At 42.0% G+C, this 23,570-nt stretch overlaps 1 protein-coding gene across 1 annotated transcript in view; it reads right to left on the bottom strand.

Moving 5' to 3' along the window:
* The window catches only part of SUSD5 (sushi domain containing 5), a 67,151-nt gene extending 43,971 nt beyond the window's left edge, over positions 1-23,180 (bottom strand). The window contains exons 1-3 of the mRNA XM_017892921.1: positions 22,920-23,180; positions 18,192-18,369; positions 11,795-11,913 (exon numbers count right to left, since the gene is read on the bottom strand). Of these exons, the coding sequence (XP_017748410.1) occupies positions 11,795-11,913; positions 18,192-18,369; positions 22,920-23,031 (409 nt within the window). The 5' untranslated portion in view covers positions 23,032-23,180. The remainder of the gene's footprint in view (positions 1-11,794; positions 11,914-18,191; positions 18,370-22,919) is intronic.
* Positions 23,181-23,570: the final 390 nt, after the last annotated feature.

Here is a 23,570-nt window from a genome sequence, read left to right as displayed (position 1 = left end):
ACATCTAATAACAGGGAATGTTTAATTTATAGTACATTCATATAGTGGATTATTATAGCCATTAAGAGTCACCCTTTGAAGCATATTCAATGTCATGGGGAGATATAAATCTATATCTATATAAATGAGAAAAAAAACAGAATGCAATCTTTTATGTTGTTCATGTAATCCCAATTTAGTAAACTAAATAAACCATGTCCGGAACACAAAAGACTGATGCTAAAATACTTACATTAGGGAAGACTGATTATGAGAGACCTTAATTTTCTTTATACTTTCCACTAAAATGACCACATATTCATATTTATAATAGAAAATCTATTATAACTGTAAAATGGAGCTAATGACATTTATCTCATAGGGTTGTTACTAGAATTAAATGAACCTATGCCTTTCCCAGTGCCTACCACATGCCTGAAACTTAATAAGGTCCTGAATAAAAACAAGCTCCATTTCCCATATAAATAGTTGGAGACTGATGGTCTTTTGCATGGCCCTGAATAGATCTTCAAGTAATGATGGTAATTGAATACCCATTGTCCTTAAACCAAATGAAGCCAACCACACCATGGCTAAATTGGAATTGAATGCCACCTGGGGCCATGAAAAGGGGAAAAACAAAATGCTCATAAAAAGATAAAACCAGATATGAGCCTGTATTTGCCCACTATTGACAGAGCAATAATGGGCAGTGATGGAGGCTTGGTTCAAGGTGAGAAGAAACGAGCAGAATTGGGAACACAGAGGATTACTGACAGATTATCAGTGTTGGGCTATGGTCCATGAATGCAGCAAAGAATCAGTTTAATTTGCGATGGTGATTTGCTGGAAGGTTCTCCTTTCCCTGACACAGACAAAGGTTCCCCTTGCCCTAACACAGACAATGGCTGCGTCTCTGGATCTGTAAGGATATCTTCGTTTTAACAAAAAAGAACTTCTGTAGAGAGCAGGGGAAAGCACAGACCCACATGTAACTATGCTACCATTCTCACACTCTCTACTTTTGGTAAGCAGGGCTCCCTGGGAAAGTTTTCTTCTAAGTCAACAGGGTAGGCTGACCGTATAGTTTATCATCCATATAAGGACACTTTTGAAAATGAGTAGGACCCTGGTTAATAATTACCAGCACAAGAAAGAACAATACTGAGCAAATTGGAAGGCAGGGCACCCTAATATGAGCATCGTACATCCCGGCCCAAACAGCAGTGCCTGTGAAGGTAAGATATTCAAGAGTAAGAAGAAAGGAGCATCTCAGAAAACAAAAAGCCTATAGAATCTGGGTTTGAGTCCTTGCTCCCCTGCTTACGTTGGACAAATTACTTAACTTTGTTGTGCCTCAGTTACTCATCTGTAAAATTTGGATAATAGTAAATTCCTGCAGTGTTGTCGTGAGGATTAAATGAGTGAACACTGGGTACTATAGCAGGTGTTAGCTATTACTATTTTCCTCCTGAGGTTGAGAATCTGAAGCAAAGCCCACAGTTAGAGCTGCAGCCTCAGGGTCAAAAAAAAGTGGTGGAGATGTTTGCATCAGGTTTAGCTGGATCTTGAGACTTGCTGCACAGGATTGGGATGGGTGGGGACAGGAATTGGAAGGTGCATGGGTGAGAGGTCTCATCTGCATCTCCCAGGAGCTGTGTCACTTGAGACAAAGCACCAAATCTCTCTGTTCTTCAGTTTCCTCATCTGAATAGAGAGAATGATAACACCCTGCCTACAGTATTGCCTCGCTGATTAAATGAGATAATGTTTGTGGGAACACTCTGGAAAAACACAATTTTGGAGTTACAGAATATAACTGTAAAGCTGCTCGATAATTTTTTTCTTTTTGTGTGTGTGTGTTTTAAGGTATTATTTATGTAAATAGAATTCATCAATCTTAAGTGTACAGCTTGGTCAATTTTGGTAAATGTATCCAATTGTATAACCACCACCACCACAACAATCAAGGTATAGAACAATTCTCATAAACCATATTCTACTTGCCTTTGGCCCTAGACACCCTCCCCCGCTCCATACTACCCCAAGCAACTATTAAGCTACTTTCTCTCACTGGTAGTTTTACCTTTTCTAGAATTTCATTCAAATGGAATAATATAGTATGTATATTTTGTGTTTGACTTTTTTCATCTAGCTTAATGTTATAGAGCTTCATCCATGTTTTTGCACGTATTAATATTTCATTCTTTTTATCGCCAAATACTAATCCATGGTATGGATATACCACGTATTTTGATCCATTTATCAGTTGATGAACATTTGGGTCGCTTCCAGTTTTGGGCTTTTATGATAAAATTGGTGAGAACATTTGTGTACGCATTTTTATGTGGTCATACACTTCTCCTGGATCAATACCCAGGCATGGAATTACTTGGTTATATGCATATTAGCTGTATACATTATAAATAAATATATATATGCATATTAAACTTTGCTGAATTATTTTGAAAGAAATTATGGGTTGATTTATTGAAAACAGTATAACATCAAGGTGAATAAACTGTACTATTATTATCACTTTATGTTGTTAGAGTTATGTGGTGCTAGATACTAATCACAGTCATAGCTCATACTTATTGAGGTGTTACTCTGTGCTATGCACTAGGCTAAGTGGCTCACTTGTATTATCCTATTCTGTCCTCTTGACAGCTCTATGTCATGGGTTCTAATACTATTCCCAAGGCAAGTAAATGGTAGAGCCAAGATTCAAGCCCAGGTATTCTGGGTATAGAGCCCATGGTTCTAACCTATTCCAGGTGTTTCCTTTGAGAACACCTTGGTTTAGCTCTGATTCACTTTCTTGTCATAAACATGGGGCTTGGAGGAATTTGCATAAAGGACAAGTTTGGGGGTTCCTGATCTACTGGACTGCACCACTAGCAGCCACAACGATTTTCAGAAAATGTTCAAAAAGTGCATCCTAGCTGAGAACCGGTTCTAAATTCAATCCAATATTCTCACCCCTGCATATCCAGCTCTTATCCCAACCTGTTCAGCCTGGTCTTGGATCGCTCTCTCTCACCTGAAACTATCTAGGCTCACTGTTTTCTCAAACACACCAAGCTCTTTCCTGCTTGCTGTCTGACATGGCTATGCAGCCTGGTCTCATCTCCTAGACCCACAACAGGGCCAGAGGACTGGAAAATCCACAAGAGATGTGGTGCACTACAGAGGAAACTTTTTACTTGGGGGAAAGGGAGTTAGGAAGAATCACCCATATTTTACCCACTGCTGGGACACTGGAGTCAGCAGACACAGGAGTGTGAACATGGCACACCCAAAATATTGAAGAAGGCCCAGTTCTAAGCACAGACCCTGGCCTCAAGAACACTCACATAAAAGATAAAAGACAGGCTGAGAACAGACATATAGAAGGGAGATATTTTAAAGCTACATAAGAAATGCAATAATGCATGTGCACTATTAAAAAAATCAAAATATACAAAATACAGAGCATGAACTATAAACATCTCCCTTCAGTCTCACTGCTACTCCCTTTCTAGGGTGTTTCTCCTTCAGATGTCTTTTTTTCTTTGGGGGGAAATTTCACACACACACACACACACACACACACATTTACACATATACACAAAAATAAGTTTTTTAAAGAATAAATTGGATTATACTATACATATTCTGAGACCTGCATAATATGTCTTAGAAGATTTTTCATGTCATAGCTGTCACTCTGCTATAGACTGAATGTCTGTGTCTTCCCAAAATTCATATGTTGAAACCTAATCCCCAGCGTGATGCTATTTGAAAGTGGAACTTTTGGGAGGCGATTAGGCCATGCTATGGTTCGAATGTTTGACTCCTCCAAACTTCATTGTTGAAATTTAATTGCCATTGTAACAGTATGAAGAGGTGGACCTTTAATAGGTGATTAAGCCAGGAGGGCTCCACCCTCCTAGGTGGAACTGGTACCATTATAAAAGGGTGAGTTCGGTTCCTCTCACCTTCTGCCACGTAAAGAAGGCTCTTGCTAGATGCTGGCACCTTGATATTGGACTCATCAACCTCCAGAACTTTGAGCCAATAAGTTTCTGTTTATTATAAATCAGCTAGTCTCAGGCATTCTGTTATAGCAGTACAAGACAGAGCAAGACAGACCTGAGGGTGGAAACTTCATGAATGGGACTAGTGCCCTTATGAAAGAGACTTCAGAGAACTGCCTCACCCCTTCTGCCATGTGAAGGCTCCACAAGAAGAGAGTTATCTGTGAATTGGGAAGTGGGTTCTCACAGACACTGAACCTGCCAGTACCTTATCTTGGACTTCCCTGCCTCCAGAACTGTGAGACATATATTTCTGTCATTTGTAGCTACCCCATTTATGTTATTTTTAAATAGCAGCCTAAACAGAAATTGGTAACAGGAAGTGGGGGGTTTGCTGTAACAAATACCTAAAAATGTGGATTCAGCTTTGGAATTAACAGATAGAAGCTAGAAAAGTTTTGAGGTGCTAGAATGTTTTAGGTGCTTCCTCTGCAGTGCACCACATCTCTTGTGGATTTTCCAGTCCTCCAGCCTTAGTGTTACGGGTCTAGGAGATGAGACCAGGCTGGGTAGCCATGTCAAGGTCAAGCATGCTAGAAAAAGACTACATTGCCATGAATGGACCATTGAGGGCAATTCTGGTGAGGGCCCAGATGGAAAAGAGAGCTGTAGAGAAAGTCTGCATCTTCTTATACAATACCTAAATAACTCTGGACAGAATGTTGGTAGGAAGATGGACAATAAAGGCCATTTTGATGAGGTCTCAGATGGAAATGAGGAACATGTTGGTGAATATCAGCAGAAAAGCAATGCTTGTTATAAAATGGCAAAGAACTTGGCTGAGTTGTGTTTGTGTCCGAGGGTTTTACGGAAGGTAGAATTTGCAAGCCACGAAATTGAATATTTGGTTGAGGAAATCTCTAAGCAAAGTTTTGAAGGACTGGCCTGGCTCCTTTATTGTTGCTTACAGTAAAATCTGAGAATAAATAAATGACTTAAAGATGGAATTGATAAGCAAAAAGGAACCAGAACTAAAAGATTTTGAAAATTCTTAGCTTATCGTTGTTGAAAACAATGAGAAAGCCTGTCTTGGAAAGAAGAGCATAAAGGCCCTTTCTAAAAAGGCAAATAACAGACTGTTACTAAGTGGCACTTGCAGGTCCAGAGGCTGCCCTAGAACAGCATGTAGGCAGATATCTCCAAGTCCATGCTCACAGATCATGTGGACCCTCACTGGATAGGCAGAGGCTTAAGAATAAAGCTGTCCCGGCCGGGCGCGGTGGCTCAAGCCTGTAATCCCAGCACTTTGGGAGGCCGAGACGGGCGGATCACAAGGTCAGGAGATCGAGACCATACTGGCTAACACGGTGAAACCCCGTCTCTACTAAAAAATACAAAAAACTAGCCGGGCGAGGTGGCGGGCGCCTGTAGTCCCAGCTACTCCGGAGGCTGAGGCAGGAGAATGGCGTGAACCCGGGAGGCGGAGCTTGCAGTGAGCTGAGATCTGGCCACTGCACTCCAGCCTGGGCGACAGAGCGAGACTCCGTCTCCAAAAAAAAAAAAAGAATAAAGCTGTCCCTGGGCGCATCCAGCCCTGGGCACACATGTATGTGTCTGCAAGGAAGGGCTTTGAACTCCTCACATTTACCACACGTCAGAAAACCAAACCACAAGTCCCTGACCACACCGCCAGGTCCAGATGTACAGCCCCAGTTCTTCTGAGTAGCACAGAAGTGGAGAAGTCTGTCTGGGTTGTTGGTGCCCATGGCCCCAGGCCACAAAGACACCACAGAGATATCTGCCTTTGGGGCCAAAAGACCCATTGGCAACATTTCTCTGGCTGCCCAGACACTTGGCATTCGTGGAAACTGGCTGTTGGTGTATCAGGACTGGTCTAGCCCACATTTTTGGAGCAGAAGACCTCAGGTCTGAGAAAACAAGACCTGATGCCCACCCAGGCCTGGGTGTGTGGGTGGCAGGAGAGAGGGCATCACTGCTTACTGTGTGGGAATTATTTGGGCTGCCCTCTGCAGCCACCTCAGCCTTGCCCACCAACTATTCAAGCCCCCAAGGATGTGCTGACCCAGCCCACTCTCCCAGAGCTGTAGTACAATGGCTCACCCACAGCTAGTCTCCCAAAGCCATTGGGATCTTTAGACTCCTAGCCCTTGCTACCCCTGTTCTTCCTGTCCGCAATGTCCTGTCCTCTCTTCCCTACCTATTATCCCCTCAACTTATCCATCTCAAATGCCACTGCTTAGGAAGTCTCTCTAATACCCTTTCTCCTTTGTGTCATGGAAAAATATTCCTCTCTTACCTATCCCGATACACTGTTAACTCCTTGAGAGAGGGGAGGAGTTATCTATCTATCTATCTATCTATCTATCTATCTATCTAATCATCTATCTATCATCTATCTGAAGTACCCACAAGTCTGAGCATTGAACTTTGCCTGACCCTGGACAAATAAATGAACACATAAATGACTGACAGCAGGTCCATGGTAATGAGCTCAGGGGCTTTCACACTTCCCCGGGAGACCCTGAACTAAGTGTTCTCTATCAGCTGTACCAACCAATGCAATTAACTGGTTCCAATCTGGTATTACAGCTGGAGAATTTCCCCAAAGTTATCCCTGAGACACCGGGCCTTCTCCAGGCAGTCCCGGAAATTAGCTACTTTCAAAAATTCCTGATCACTCACCAAGAGAGGGGAGCATCCAGCTTTCTTCTTAATGACATAAAGGACGGGAATAATTTCACTCCTGATTTTAAGGGCAATAGAGGCAATCATAAAGTATGCAGGGGAGGAGGAATGCAGTACTAAGAAGGTGAAGTGGGCTGGGAAGAGGGAAGCAAGGCCAGACCTGTCTTAGATCAGGAGAAACAGAAGCATACACTCAGTGGAGGCTTTCAGGGCATCAGAGGGTCAGAGGAAAATCAAAGCCTCCAGACCCCAAGCTGCAGACCCCACAGACAAGCTGCCAAGAGAAGCAAAGCCAGAAGACCCAAGTGGAGGCAGCTTATTTCATCAGAATCCAGTTGGTTAAAAATAACTTCACTTATTAGTTTAAGTGAGATCACCACAGGGTTGGAAATTCACTGTCAGTGAAACAAAAATACTGAAAGGAAAATGAGAAAAGTCTACATTCACGATGAACTTTATTTCTATAAAGAAACACAGGAGGAAGCTGCCTGAACATTCCACAGGCTCTGTTTTCCTTCTGGGCTCTTTATGAGGCACACGTCTGCCGTTTCTGGAATTAGCACTCTTCATTCTTCCAGTCTTGCCAAAAAGAAGCAGCTTAGCGCCATGCAGCATCACTGGGAAAAAGGCAAGCTTTGGAGGAACACTGCACGGGGGCATCTGCTGAGCTGGACCTCACCTGCACTCACACGGGAACCTCACAGCACAGCCTGTTCTCCTCTGCTTCCGCCAAGGCACTGCACCTTCCTTGAGCAAACAGATTTCCCTTTTTGACTATGCTGTCAACAAAGGCTCTACTGAGGAAAAGCAGCAACTCTGCTGAGAAGGGCGGAGGGCCTTGCAGGAACCATTTACAAGCTCTTTCTAAAGGAGAAAAGGCAGAGGGGCAGGGATAGAACTCTCTCTGAGTCACTGTGGGAATCCATCCTGCTTTTCTGTTAGGCCCCAGGAGAAGAGTCCTGTAGTCCTCATGCCATCTCCGCATGCATTCCTGCGTCCTCTTCATGGCTCACCTGAAGCTTCCTCACCAAGTAGGCCCAGCAGGACCAAGGCCCCTGTCTTCCCTGTAACCCTTGCCCTGTGCAGCTCTTGCCCAGGCTAGGCTAGGGCGAGCTGCTCTGGGATGCAGGGCCCTCGAGCACTGTAACAGTGATGAACCACACATAATGCCCGCTCCTTTCAAATGGCATCCAGTCTTCACACACATGCCAACAGGTGTCATGGGAGCTTCAGCACATGCCTCATCTAAAGCCTGCCATTCTGCTAGGCTCACGCATGGCCATGATGAGCTCAGGAAGCCCAAAAGCCGACAGCAACATAGATACTCTGCCTCTGGAACACATCTGGACAGTTCGCTGCTGAGCTTTCTGGCGGCGTGCCCTCGGTGTGCCCGGGTCTCCACACCCTCCAGTTCCACTGGCTCTCTCCAACCGGCTCCCCATGACTCAGTGTTATTTTGGGTCTTAGGTTTATTTCTGTCTGCTGCTGTTGTTTTTGCTGTTTTTGGAGGAGTATGTAGACCATTTGTTGTTGTTGTTGTTGTTTGAGAGAGACATAGGGACTTAGTCTGTTGCTCAGGCTGGAGTGCAGTGGCATGATCATAGCTCACTGCAGCCTCAAACCCCTGAATTCCAGAGATCCTCTCGCCTCAGCCTCCAGAGTAGCTGGGAATACAGGGTGCGCCACCATGCCTGGCGAATTTTTTTACTTTTTGAAGGGATGGTTTTTAGGGACAAAGGGGTATCATATGTACAACTTATTCTCCAACGGTTCAAAAAAATTATAGATACACACATATATACATATCCACATACGTATATATACGTATCTTGCTATGTTGCCCAGGCTGGTCTCAAACTTCTGGGCTCAAGTTATCCTCCAAAGTGTTGGGACTACAAGCATAAGCCACCATGCCCAGCCTGAGCATTTTGCTTTTTTTGTTTGTTTGTTTGGTTTTCTTTTTTTTTTTTTTCTTTCTTCAGACAGTCTTGCTCTGTCACCCAAGATGGAGTGCAGTGATGTGATCTCAGCTCACTGCAACCTCCACCTCCCGGGTTAAAGTGATTTTCATGCCTCAGCCTCCTGAGTGGCTGGGATTACAGGCATGCGCCACTACATCTGGCTACGGCCTGAGCTTTTTGAGATTTTAAATTTTTATATAATTTCAAAGTTATATAAACATTATAAAAGCAAGGAACCCACCCTTTATGCAGGTTCACCAATGTGTTTTCACTTTCCCGTTTGCTTTATCATTCTCTTCTCTCTCTTCCTCTCTCCATACCACACAAACACACACGCATACATGTGTGTATACATATATATGTGAATATGTATATATGTGTATCTATAATTCTTTTTTGAACCATTGGAGAGTAAGTTGTAGATATGATGTCCCTTTGTCCCTAAAACCTTGGTTGCATTTCTAAAACAAGGATATTTTCTTATATAACTACAGTACAGTTATCCAAATCAGAAAATTTAAATGTTGATACAATACTATTATTTAATTCATGATCCATATTCAAATTTCATCAACTATAACTATTTTTTCCTAGTTCAGGATACAATCCAGGATCACGAATTGCATTTCATTGACAAGTCTTTTTGGTCTATCTTAATCTAGAACAGTTGCTTAGCCTTTCTTATTCTTGACATTTTTTTAAAAAGAGTAGGATGTTCTTCAATTTGAGTTCGGTTAATGTTTCCTTGTGATTAGATTCAGTTACACATTTTTGGAAGGAATATGCAAAAAATGAATCACTGAATCAATATGTTCCTCTGAGTGTAATGTATCATATATATTGAATTGTCCATGACTCAAATCTGGAGTCACTATCATGACGTTGACTTTGGTGTCCTATAGGACATGAATGGATGTTCTCAACCTCTGACTTCATGCACTACAGTTGTGGGCAAAAGGGGCACACACTTGCATACACATAACTTGCTCGATGGTCTGTGAGGTGGAAAGCCCAGGTTGGCCTGTTGGGTGAGGAGAAACACATGGTTCAGTTGCCCTTGTCACCCAAGCCAAAGGCCAGCCAACTCCTAGAAGCAAGCATACCTAGCTAACAGCAGCTGACCACAGACTTATGAAGAAGTCCCACCAAGACTGGCAGAAAAGCAGCCAAAGTGGTGGTTCACAAAATCGTAAGCTAAATAAATAGTTGCTGTTCTAAGCCACTACATTTTGGGGTGATATGTTAGCTAGCAAAAGCTAACCAATATATCTTGTTTATTGGAGAAAGAAATAAGACTCAGAAGCCCTACATATTTCTTTGACATTACTGAAGAAAAAAGGTTGTCCTGTTTTTCTTCTGGCTCTGTCCTGTCTCCCTCAGGGATATGATCCTCTGTTTATGTTTAGAATTTAAAAGATTATTTAAATTTACTAATGTGGGCCAGGCGCAGTACTCCCAGCATGTTGGGAAGCTGAGGCGGGCAGATCACCTGAGGTTAGGAGTTCAAGACCAGCCTGACCAACATGGTGAAACCCCGTCTCTAATAAAAATTCAAAAATTAGCCAGGCATGGTGGTGCACACACCTGTAATCCCAGCTACTCAGGAGGCTGAAGCAGGAGAATCGCATGAACCCGGAAGGCAGAGGTTGCAGTGAGCTGAGATCACACCATTGTACTACAGCCTGGGTGACAAGAGTAAGACTGCGTCTCAAAATAAATACATAAAAATTAAAAATGTACTAATGTGTGTGTGTGTGTGTGTGTGTGTGTGTGTGTGTGTGTGTATGTGTGTGTGTGTTTTAAGAAAAAAAATAAACCACAGATACTGCTCTCCCTGGATTTTTTGAAAACCAAGTCACATCTCTCAGTTGCTTGATTGGATCAGTGATGACAGGAGACTCTCCCAACACCCTTCCATAGAAACCAGCAGATGCAGAGCCCTTCCTAGAGAGGGACCCCAGAGCAGAAGGCCCTTAGGGATCACCATGACTCTTACTTTTACCAACTCCTCTGACCCCTTTCTTGGAGATAAGGATTTGGTGCTTCTGGGATGCAGTCAGATGATTTGTATTTTCAACAAGTTCTTCTGGTATTTCACACTATCAGGGGAGTCTGGGAAACACTGCATTACAGAAGGAGTTCTCAACCTAGGCTGCATATTGAAATCACAGGGGAGTTTTAAAAAACCCAGAACATTTAAATCAGAATCTTTAGCGCTGGCACTGAGGCATCAGTATTTTTTAACACCCCCCCGATGAGTCCAATGTGCAGCCAAGAAGAACCTGTGCTCGTTTCTATGACTGATTAGTAAGAAGCTTGCTTCCCCCTCCCTATTCACACGAATATTCCTTTTTCAACCACATGTGTTTCTGATAACAGAGGTGTACTTATTTGGTGCATACAAAATGCTGCCCTTGAGGCTTCTTTATGATTTTCTCCTCACCACTCAGCTGATTTCCCAATAGGAATTTGAATTTTCCTTACTGTGAACAGTTTCCTAAATCCTATACATTTCCTTTTGGGAAAAAGATATTATTTTCTTTTTAGCGTACTGTCCAATACGAAGAGAGACTGGAGGGCAAGCTTTGAACATCAGCAGCTATATCAGATGCTGCTAGGGCTCTGCCCATATTCTCTGGACACTTTTACCATTCCCATGCACAAGGACTCCTGGTAGGCACCTTTGCCCCTTTGTTGGAAGGTAGCACTCAGGCTACTGGAACCTTTTGCCTGTGCACACGCAAAAAACAGAAGAACCTGGGAATTCATATCTCCTAAAGCAAGCCTTCACCCACGCCTGACAGGTGTGGTATAACTACTCCAGCTCCCTCACCCCAATTGGAAAAACTGGGGTTACATACATACACTATCTCCAGGGGTTTCCTGAGTGATCGAGCCAAAGTGACCTGGCACCACCACTGCGAATCTCGCTCAATATTGCACCGATGCTTGACCCCTCCCTGTCTTGTCCACTTCCCTACCGTGCTATCGGCTTGTCTTCGGAAGACCTTCTGATAAACCATGTCTAGTAAATCCTCACTTCAAGGTTTTCTTCTAGAGAAACCAACCTAATACAGCAACCCCCAAGAGCACACCCTCCAGCACCTTTAGGAAGACTCTGGCACTGACCTTCATCCTTAATACAAAGGGCACTGTATGTGCCACCAGGAACTGGGTTGCTCTCAGTTCTCACATCAACAGCTCTCATGATTTGCTGTTCTCCACTTCCTTTGCTACACACGGTTGTTCTGAAACACACAAAAAAGGCACTGAGTGAGGAGAACTCCGGGTTGAACATAATAAGGAATAATTCTCTTCTGCTGTCAGCTCCGAATCAGCAGAGATTTTTCTGATTCATGAGCTCTGTCTAAAAGCATAAATCTGGACACATTTTCTGCAAAAAAAAAAGTCTAAATTCAGAAATACAGGTGATGCTTCAGTTGAAGTAACAGGGATCAATTCGAGTTTCAAAGGCAATATACTGTTGATCTCTTCCAGATTATGTTGGTTTTTATTTCATAAAATTCTGCTCTTTTTTCTCTTATTTTGCTGTTCTTCAAATTTCTTTAGATCTTTAGTTCATGAGCCTTCAGCTTTTTTCCTTTTCTAACAAACATTTAATGTTTTAGATTTCCTTCTATAGTTTTGGCAGCACCCCATGAGTTTGGTTATGTATATTTTTAATATCACTGAGTTCTAAATACATGATAATTTCCATTATAATTTTTTCCCATAATTTATTTAAGGATATCTTTTCTAAACAGCAAATACTTGAATTTTTAAAAGTTCATCTCACAATCTCTGTTTTCTAATTGGAGCCTCTTGTCTACTTATACTTAATTTAATCATCAATCTAATTTAAATCTGCTTTTTATTAGTTCTGCCCATTATCTCTTCCTTTCCTCTTCTTTCTTTTTTCCCACTTTGGATTATCTGAATTATTCTTCTTCACTTTTGGAGGGAGTATTCTCTTTTTTCTCTGTATTGATTTGGAAGTTAAATATCCTTTCACTATTTTCTTCAGTGGTACCCAGAAGTTACAACTTCTTTGACTTATTGAAATGTAATATTACTTTTATCATTGTCCCTAATAATACAACTTGAAATACTTAAAACAGTACATATGAATACACTTAAAACACTTCCCACTTATATAAATCATTTTTTTAGCATCCAGTGTTACTATTACTGCTTCAGACAATTACGTAATTTCAATTGGTCCACATATTTACTCCTTCCATTTATTCCTTTTTGCCTCTCTAGTCTTCCTCATGCAATATTTTCCTCCTGCCTGAAGAGCACTTGTTTCGGTGCAGATTGGATGCAATGAATTCTCTCACGTTTCATCTGTCTGAAAATTTCTTTATTTCACCTTTATTATTGGGAGATATTTTCACTGGGGATAAAATTCTAGGTTAGCAGTAATTTTCTTTCTGTACCTTCAAAGTATCAAAAGTCTTTGGGCTTTCATTGTCAGTTTATTGTTCCTCCTTTAAAGACAATCTCAGCATTTTTAATTTTTAAAAATATTCTTTTCTTCATATATGATTCTTCCAGTCTTACCATGATGTGCCTAGCTGTGAACTTCTTTGTATTTGTCTTACTTGAGCTTTGCAGTGATTCTTGAGTCTGTGTCTGGATGTTTTTCTTCAATTGCGGATCATTTTCATATTACTTTTTTTCTATTTTCTTTTTTCTTTCTCTTCTCCTTTTATAATTCAAATTATATTGCATCTTCTTTGTATTTTACCCTTTGTTGTATAATTTTTCATCCTTTTCCCTCTATTATTGATTCTGGATATCCTCCTCTGAAATATTTTCCAGTTCACTAATCCTCTCTTTGGCTCTTTTTTTAAAAGTCTTTCTTTCTTTCCTTTCTTTCTCTTTCCTTACTTTCTCTTTTCTTTCTTTCTTTCTTTCTTTCTTTCTTTCTTTCTTTCTTTCTTTCTTTCTTTCTTTCTTTTCTTTTCTTTCTTTCTTTTTTTTTTCTTTGTCTCTTTCTTCTTCTTTCTTCTTTCTCCTTCCTTCCTTCCTTCTTTCTTTCTCTTTCTCTCTCTTCTTTCTTTGTTTTCTTTTTTTTTCTTTTCTTTTCTTTCTTTTTGAGACAAGGTCTCACTATGTTGTCTAGACTGTATTTAAACTTTGAACTCCTTGGCTCAAGTGAGCCTCCTGCCTCAGCCTCCCAAGTGGCTGGGACTACAGGCATGCACCACCATGCCCAGCCCTCTTTGGCTCTTTTTAATCAGCTATTAGGTCTATCCATTAATTTCTTAATTTTAGTTACTGAATTTTTCATGTCTAGAGTTTCCATTTAGTTATTTTTACAGTTTCCACCCTCTGCCAAAATTCTCCTTCTCATCTTTTATATCTTTGAACATGTCAAGGATAGTTATTTTAAAGTCTGCATCTACTAATCCTAATGTCTGGAGTTTCTATTACCTATTGTTTCTTCTGAATTTTATTCTACTTGCCTTGTCTCCTCACGCACCTAGTTATTTTATATTGTGAGACAAATCCTACATTGGCTAAATTGTTTGTTGAAATAAATTGAGGTCTAGGATACTATCTCCCTCAAAAGATAATTTTTATTTGATTCTCCTAGATATCTGGAGCACTGGAAATTCAGGGTCATCTCAATCCAAATTCATGGCTATAGAGTATTTGAAGATGTGCTGCTTCTCCCAGGAGGGCCTGCGTCCATTACGTGTGTCACTCTCCATTACGTGTGTCAAAACATCACTATGTACTCCGTGAATATATACAATTATTATCTGTCAATTTAAAAAATAAAATTAGGCCAGGCATGGTGGCTCACACCTGTAAACCCATCACTTTGGGAGATGAAAGCCAGAGGACTGCTTGAGCCCAGGAGTTTGAGACCAGCCTGAACAATATGGCAGTACAGTGTACTGTGTCCAGCTTACCCTTAGGGCATAGACCTGCAAGGTCCCAACCCAAAGCAAAACGGCTCACCGGGTCCCCTCCTACGCAGAAGGTGAATTCAAATCTCCATTCTCCTAGTCCCATGTGGCTATTAAAACTGCTATTCAGCTTTTTAGTCACCCTTTAGGGAATCTGCAAAAGTTTCCAGGAGACAAGTGGCCCAAAAGTCTAAATTCATCACTCTAGGCCTTTATCATTCTCTGGATTTAAGTGTACACTCAACATAAATTCATAGAGATATAGGGTAGATGTGCTAGATGTCTACTATGCCATCAATTACAAGATGCACCACACATTTAATCATCGCTTCTCAGTGTGTGGTGAGGGAGTGGAGAACTATGCAGGAAAGGCCCACGGTGGAATGGACATACTAATGGTCAGATGCTTGTTTCCAGAAAATTAAAATGAAAGGATATTGAATAGGAATGGTGAAAAGAGAGTAATATATTTAAAAAAATAAAAAAGGGATAGAAAAACTATTTTTAATACATTGTGTAGTAAATATAACAAGTATATTTTCTTTATTTTCTTTCTTTCATTATTTATTTTGAGACAGAGTCTAGCTCTGTTGCACAGGCTGGAGTTCAATGGCGCCATCTCGGCTCACTGCAACCTCTGTCTCCCTGGTTCAAGTGATTCTCCTGCCTCAGCCTCCCAAGTAGCTGGGACTACAGACGCACACCACCATGCCCAGCTAAGTTTTGTATTTTTAGTACAGACTGGGTTTCGCCAAATTGGCCGGGCTGGTCTTGAACTCCTGACCACAATTAATCCGCCTGCCGTGGCCTCCCAAAATGCTAGGATTACAGGCATGAGCCACTGCACCCAGCTGTATGTTTTCTTTGTAAGGTAATATCATTTCAGCCTGCAGAGATCCACTAATATGCCTTAACACTTTCCAGTAAACCCACAGAAGATGGACCTTTCTAACCGTCCAGTCCTGGCATACAATGCCTGAGAGACCTAAGACTAGTTGCAAGCTGTCGCTTCAGAATCTGTGAATACTCTGGTTATCTGATGAAATGTTATAGTAACAGAATTATGAAAAAATATTCCTGCTTGACTACATTATGGAAATGCATGAACAGGGTATATTTTGTCTATTCAAGAGCATGGATATAAAACGTAAGGCAGAGAGGACCACAGTTCCAGATTCACCAAAAGGCTTTGGATGTAGCCTCAGTTGTCCCTTTATTCAGTTGCTGCTTCATACTTGGCACATTTGGAGACGTGAGTCAGCATGGCTGTCTATGTTTTCCATGGCCACTTGCCAGCCAGACATCTTAGGATAATCATCTACCAAAGTAGTTCTTGGTGCCTTGTTTGCTTTCACATTTCCTGTGGCATGAAGGAAAAAGTGAAGAGGCTCCTGCCTTCTCTGAGCATGACTAAAGAAGTGTTTGTTTATTTCTGCTTTTGCTGCCTGTGTTTCTGAGATCTTATTAAAATATTTTCCCAGACCAATATCCTGAAGCATTCCTCCTATGTTTTCTTCTAGTAGTTTTACAGTTTTGGGTCTTACATTTCGGTCTATAATCCATTTTGAGTTGATTTTTATATGAGGTGAGAGGTGGGGGTCTAGTTTTATTCTTCTGCATATAGATATCCCGTTTTCCCAGCACCATTTATTGAAGATACTATCCTTTCACCAATGAGTGTTCTAAGTTCTAGTGTTCTATACGACTGTAGGATGGCCGTAGTTAACAATAACATATCATTTCAAACAGTTAGAAGAGGATATTGAATGTTCCCAGCAAAAAAGAAATGCTAAATATTTGAGATGACAGACATGCTAATTACCCTGATCTGATCACTCTCCATTACGTGTGTCAAAACATCACTACGTACTCCATGAATATATACAATTATTATCTGTCAATTTAAAAAATAAAATTAGGCCAGGCATGGTGGCTCACATCTGTAAAGCCATCACTTTGGGAGATGAAAGCCAGAGGACTGCTTGAGCCCAGGAGTTTGAGACCAGCCTGAACAATATGGCAAGACTTCGTTTCTACAAAAAAATTAATAAATTAATAAATTAATAAAAATTTAAAACCAAGTAGGTTTCAGCACTATTGGAAAGATTTCTCCTAGCTGGCCATAACAATTACTTCTCTAAAGGATTCCACGGGTCAGAAACTCAGATAGCCACAGTAGGAATGGCTTGTCTTGCATATAAGGTCTAGGGGCTGAGCTAGCAAGACTCATAGGCTGACAATTACTCAACGGCTGGGGGCTAGAATCACCTAGAGGCATCTTCATTCACATTTTTGGCAGTTAATGCTGGCCACGGGCTAGGACATTGGTTAGGGCTGTTGGCAAGAGCCCCTAACGGAGATATCTCCATGTGATCTGGCCTTCCTCACAGCACACCCATCTCAGCACAGTCAGACTCCTCATGGCATCTCAAGGCTACAAAAGTGAGTGTCCCCAGAAATCTAGACAGATGCAGCATGGATTTTTCCAGCCTAACTTCAGAAGTCAAGTAATCTCACTTTTGCTATAGAGGCAAACACACCTGTTGATGCCAGTGGTGTGAAAAAAATTGTGGCCATATTTTAAAACCTCCATGCCATATTCCTATATATATATATGTAGATGAGTGTCCACAGAAAAAAAGGGATAAAGAATGTATACCAAACAGTCAATAGTCATTATCTCTGAGGTGGAGAAGAAGAGAGAAACTTGCTTTGTACTTTGTATATATATATATGCATTATTTGAAATTTTTGCAATAAGCATGTATTATTTTTATTACTTAAAAAAATTCAAGGCTAAGCAGGGTGGCTCACGCTTGTAATCCCAGAACTTTGGGAAGCCAAAGCAGGAGGATTGCTTGAGGTCAGAGTTCAAGACCAGCCTGGGCAACATAGCAAGCATTTTCTATCTCTACAAAAAATAAAAATAAACAGTTAGCTAGGTGTGGTGGCACATGCCTGTAGTCTTAGCTACAGAAGGCTGAGGCAGGAGAAACATTAGAGCCCAGGAGGTTGAGGCTGCAGTGAGCTGTAACCATGCCACAGCACTCCAGCCTGGTTGACAGAGTGAGACCCTATGTCTAAAACAAAAAAAGAAAATTCAACATAACAAAGTAAGAGGATAAAAGAATTCTGACAGAACTCCAGAAAAATGCTTTTATAAGCAAACTCAAAACATGAACACACGCCAGGCGCGGTGGCTCACACTTTGGGAGGCCGAGGCAGGTGGATCACCTGAGGTAAGGAGTTTGAGACCAGCCTGGCCAATATGGCGAAACCCCATCTCTACTAAAAATACAAAAATCAGCTGGGCATGGTGGCACACGCCTGTAATCCCAGCTAGTTGGGAGGCTGAGGCAGGAGAATCGCTTGAACCAGGGAGGTGGAGGTAGCAGTGAGCCTAGAATTGCACCATTGCACTCCAACCTGGGCAACAGAGCTAGACTCCATCTCACACAAAAGAAAGCAAAACATGAACACACTGGAGGCTATTGCCCACTGTACTCTCCCTGTACTGGTATTTCAACAGAACAATTACTGAGCCCTGTATAAGCCTTGGTGGTGCAATTGGGGTGAGTTGGAAAAGGAGTGCTTGCCTGACTTACCCAAGAGTGCCATCTGCTAACCAGCCAGTGGCACACACCGCAAAGGAGCAATCCTGTACCACTCTCCGCAGCTCGTCTGCAGACACCAGGTGAGCGCCCCTGCTCTTGCAGGAAAGTCGAGCAGCCTCCAGTTCTAGGCCCTGAGAGCCATTCTGAGACTCCAGCACAAAGAGCTTTCCTGTATGGGGACAAGCACAAACACATGTGGATTTCAGGATCCATGGGAAGTTAGTCTCAGCAAACTCATCCTCTGAAAGACGCCAGTTAGAATTGCAGTCCTTCCCTGAAGTTCGAAGTGCAGCAACTACCACATTGCACACCATCCCTGGGATCAAGTGATGATAATTACACTAGCATTTTCATCCTTTTTTTTTTGTTCTTCTTCTTTTTTTTTTTTTTTTTTTTCAAAATTAACCATCTGCTCCCGTGTGCCGATCTGGAAAAGCCCTTCAAATCTTTCTTTCAAAATGGTGTTTTACAAATATCACGTGTCAAGGCTCAGTGTCCTAGGCTTCCCTAAGTTAGGTCACTTGATGTCTAAGGCACTGATTCAGGCTTCAGCTCTGCTTTCTTCTGCCCCCCTCAGCCCTAGGATGACCCCCTATACAACAGGTTGCTTCCCTTCTCTCTGTCCCTTGCCTTAGTATATTACCAGGCCCCTTTCACAATATATTCATTTGCGTCTGCTGTACTTCTCTCCTGCTGGACAAGAAAACGGGGATGATGTCTGGTACACCTTGGCTTCCAAAGCACATTAATGTATGGACATGTAGTGGGCCTTAAAGAATGTGTGATCAATGGGGGGATGGGAACATGAATTCAGGCAGAGGTGAAAGCCCAGGCTGAAAGCAGATGAGAATTTTAGGCAAGAAAACCATGGTACCAGAGGGAGAGCTGAGGTCCCCAGGAGCCTCCTGGAGGAATGAAGCAAGGCCTTGGGTGGCCCTATCAAGTTAAGGTAAAGGCAGGGGAGAAAACACCTACTTAGAATGAGACCCTTTACTTACATCTGTCACCAACTTTTTCATAATACATCAGTTATTAGACTAAGACACAGCTAAGACACAAGTCATCTGCTTGCAAAAGACTAAGACAAGCCATCTACTTGCAAAATTATTATAATAAATATAATAATTCCCCAACTTTGGAACCAAAATTATAATAAAATACAAAATTAAACAAACATATCCATAGGTGACTGGTACTCCTACATTTAACTATAAAAGGTAATATCAACAAAACTACAAGGAAAAACAAAAAAATTCAATCCTTGAGGAAAATTTAAACTACTGTCCCTCTCAGTAATCGTTAAAACAGAAAACAAAACTAGCACTCTTGATGTAAGAACCTATATGCAGTACTGCATACCAAACTACAGAATACACATTCATTTTAGGCACACACAGAATATTTTTAACACTGATTAAATACTGAGCTATAAAGCAAATCTAAAAAAACCTCAAAAGACAAAAATCATACAAAGCATGCCTTTTAGACTACAACAAAGCTAAAATCACTGATTTTATATATGAAACACTTATGTAGTGTTTACTATGGGCTAGATGTTGTTCGAATTGCTTTACAAATACTCATTATATTAATCCTTATGACAACTCTACGACATATGTGGTATTATCATCCTCATTTTATAGTTGAGGTTTAGTATTAATACTTGTTCAAGATCACACAGCAGAGATACAAAATCAGGCAGTAAGCTCCCTGGTAGTGATTTCAATCACTTGGTTATACTGCCTATCAATAACAAAGCAATAACTAGGAAAATCCCCATGTGAGAAATTACAAAATATACCTCTAAATAAACTGTGTTCAAAGAAGAAATCACAACTGAAATAAAACATGTCAATTCAAGGGCCAAAAACTTATGGAGAAACTAAAGTAGTTTAAGAGAAATTTATAGCCTCAGAACTCATATTATTAATACAAAAAAAGTATGGTTGAGAATCAATGATCTAAGTTTCTAGCTCAAAAAACTACCACAAAAGTCCCACAAAATCAAACCTTCTAAAGTAGGAGGAGGAAATAATACAGATAGAGCAGAAATCAATAAAACGGAAAGCAGACATACAGTCGAGAAAATAAAGCCAAAAGTTGCTTTTTTCAAAAGAATAATAAAATGGATAAACCCCTAGTATAACTGATCAAGACAAAAAAAGAAAACACAAATTACCAATAGCAAAAACACAAATTACCAATATCAAGAATGAAAGGGAACATCACTACAGATCCCGTGGACCCCAAAATAATAATTAGAAATTATTACATTGCATATGCCACATTAGACAATCTAGATGAAGTGGGGAAAACTTTAAAAGCAAAACTTAGCAATATTGACACAAAATTAATTTTAAACTCTGAATATTTATCTACTAAAGAAATTAAATTTATTATTTAAAATCTTCCTACAAGAAAACCTTCAGACACAGATGATCTCACACCAAAACAGACAAACAAACGCCCTCACCCGCAGAAACCCTTTCAGAGAGTTAAAGAGGGAACAACTTTCCAATTTGGTTTAGGAACCATCATAAGTTTGATATCAACACTTGTCAAAGATATTATAAAAAATGAAAATTACAGGCCAATATATTTCATGAACACAGATTCAATAATCCCAAACCAGCTTCCCTCACTCCAGGTTCAGTTCTAGGTCTTCTTGCTGTAAAATTTTTCCTTAGGGTTCTGCCCACGCACACAATTTCAAAGACCATCCTTATACAGATGACATGTTTTTAGAAATAGTTTCTCTCCAAATCTATCTCTTCAAATATCTGTAATTCATCATACTTAAGCTGAGCATTTCTTCTTCTTCCTCCCATCACCATAGTACACAAATAACTAAATGTAGGAACTGGTGGTAGTTAAGAATTTAGTACCAAAATTGGGGCTCAGAAAATTGAGTTTCTTTAAAGGAAGTATACCTATAATTGTCCATTGAGGAAGTGGGGAAAGAAAAGGAAGGGGAATGAAGAAAAGGAATCATTTCTGGCAAGCAGTAACAAAGAATCATGTCCTCTGGTGTTGTCCTTACTTTCTCTTTGACCAGTGACATTTCTGCCTTTAATTTTCTATGACCCGTATCAAGCTAGAGAGGCACAAAATATTGATCCTTATCCACATGGCATTCCACTTAAACAGTTATAATGGGGTGAAACTCTAAAACCTTAAGGATGACAAAAATATTTATTTAAAAGGAATTAAAATTGGCACAATATATCTTGTTCAAAGGTTAATATTAGCTCCAATTTATTCTACTTGCATTCTTTAAAATCAGCTTAATTTTCATGGTTCAAAGTCAGTCAAAAAACTCTACAGTGAAGAATTATCAGTAGACTGCTAGTAGGTATGGGATTCTTTTGGGGGTGATGGAAACGCTCCGGAATTAGATGCATGCAAACCATGGTTTTCACAACATAATGAATGTACTAAAACCCACTTAACTGTACATTTTAAAATGACAAATTTTATGTGAAATACATGTCAATTTAAAAAATTAACAGTGGTTACTAACAGCCTTCAAAGTTAAAAATGTTTTGTCTCTAACATAGTCTCTGAGGATATGGAGAAATAAGACATTCATCCTTACTTAGGAACGAAGAGTTTTTCAAGCCTGCACTTACAACAGAGAGCACTAAAAACTCTAAGACCTAGAGGGTTTTTTCCTTGGCTTTCCCCTTTCCCTGACAACCATGCTTTTTTTTTTTTTTTCTTTTCTTTTCTTTTTTTTTTTTTTTCGTGTCTTCTAGTTGCACCCAATATCGTTGGCTAAACAAGAATCACATTTTAAAATATACAACGCATCCTAAATCGACGGATGGCTTTTCTCTTTTATCAATCTAATTTGTCCTAAGCTATAACTCCCTCATGGGTGTGAGAACTGCTGGTTTTAAGCTTGCTTCCTTCAGATGCTCCTGTACCATGTCAGCGGGATTTTGTTTCAATATGAAAACACAGCTGAATTAGCTTTTCAAAACGGAATGGATACAGAGCTCCAATCCTGCTCATTCTAGGGCAAGTATTAAAAGCTAAATTCAGGCTCAAAAAACAAGCGAACAAACAAAAAGTGGATAAATTCTCAGAGAACCCGCCATAATCTGGCCCTTGCCCATTTCTCTACCTCATGTCTCAAGGCGTCCCCTGTCCTCCAGGTACTTTGCTTTATCATTTGTCCCGTTTTTCCTGTCACAGCCTTTGCACGTGCTATTCCCTCTGCCCAGACTATTCTTCTCTCTCTCTCTTTGCCTCGTTGATTCCCACGTATCTTTCACGTCTTCCTGGACCAAGCCAAAATATCCGAGGGAGTTTTCTAACCATCGGCGGTGTCCTCGGGGGCACATTAAATAGACGTTGAGAAACTGAGGGACTGCGGAAAATCACTCCTTAGCAGAGGAGGTTCTAGGGTACCTTAGAGGTGATTTCATTTGAGCTTTCTTGGAGACCTTAGGAAAGCCAGCGGCGGGACTGCGGGTCCTGCGCGCTCGGCACTAAGGGAGGTCCAGGCACCAGGCGGGCGTTTGGGCGCACGGGCACGAGGAGACTTGGTGGGCCAGGAGAGGGATGCCGGGTCCCAGGACCGCCGCTCGCTCGTTCCTCTCAGACTTGCGCTTGCCGCTTGCCAGGCTGGTCAGACGGCGCAGCCCCGGCGAGCTACGCCTTCCCTGCCCGGAACCCACGCTCCACCCCCCGCCCGGCCGCCTCCCGCACACTCACCATCCGCCCGCACCGAAAGGCGCGGCAGACCGAGCAGGAGCAGCGCCGCCGCCCAGAGCCCGGGCAGGCTGCTGCGCCAACGGGCAGGCGGGCTGGGTCCCTCGGCAGTCATGGTCCGGGAGTGCGCGGGCCAGCGGGCTCGGGTGAGGGCTCTGGCTGCGCTTGGGGTTGCCCAGGCCACTGCCCAGCGTGCGCCACTCGGCTCTGCGCTCTGCGCTCGGCTCGCGAATCGCAGGCTTCGCGCCGGGCGCGCCGAGAGGGAGGAGCGCGGAGAGCCGGGGGAGGCTAGGGACGCGGAGCCGGAGCGCCTGGGCCGCCGAACTCCCGGGGGGTCTTCTCTGTGGCGCCGAGGAGGCGGCTGTAACCCGGCCCCGCCTTCGCGCTGGGCACCTGGAAACCTCGGTGCCAAAAGGGGCTGCGCCGGACCGCGCGCTCCGGGGGCACAGCGGGGCTGAGGGTGAGGGCACAGGGAGGCGGGGAGAGTCGCGAGCCGGCCGCAAGGAGCCCCCGCCCGTCTTGGGGACCCTTGGCGAAAGGGTGACGCAGTCTGAGAGGCCGAGCCCCTCCGGCAGGACCGTTAGAAAACGGGTGTCTAACTCTGTCCTCGGCCTCTACTTTTCAGCTGGCCTTCTCCCCCTCCCCACCACCACT

This window comes from Rhinopithecus bieti, unplaced genomic scaffold, assembly GCF_001698545.2.
Source record: "Rhinopithecus bieti isolate Rb0 unplaced genomic scaffold, ASM169854v2 scaffold_22039, whole genome shotgun sequence".
In the NCBI taxonomy this organism is placed as follows: Eukaryota; Metazoa; Chordata; class Mammalia; order Primates; family Cercopithecidae; genus Rhinopithecus; species Rhinopithecus bieti.
Note: the sequence above shows the minus strand (reverse complement) of the source record. Positions and strands in the feature narration are given on the sequence as shown.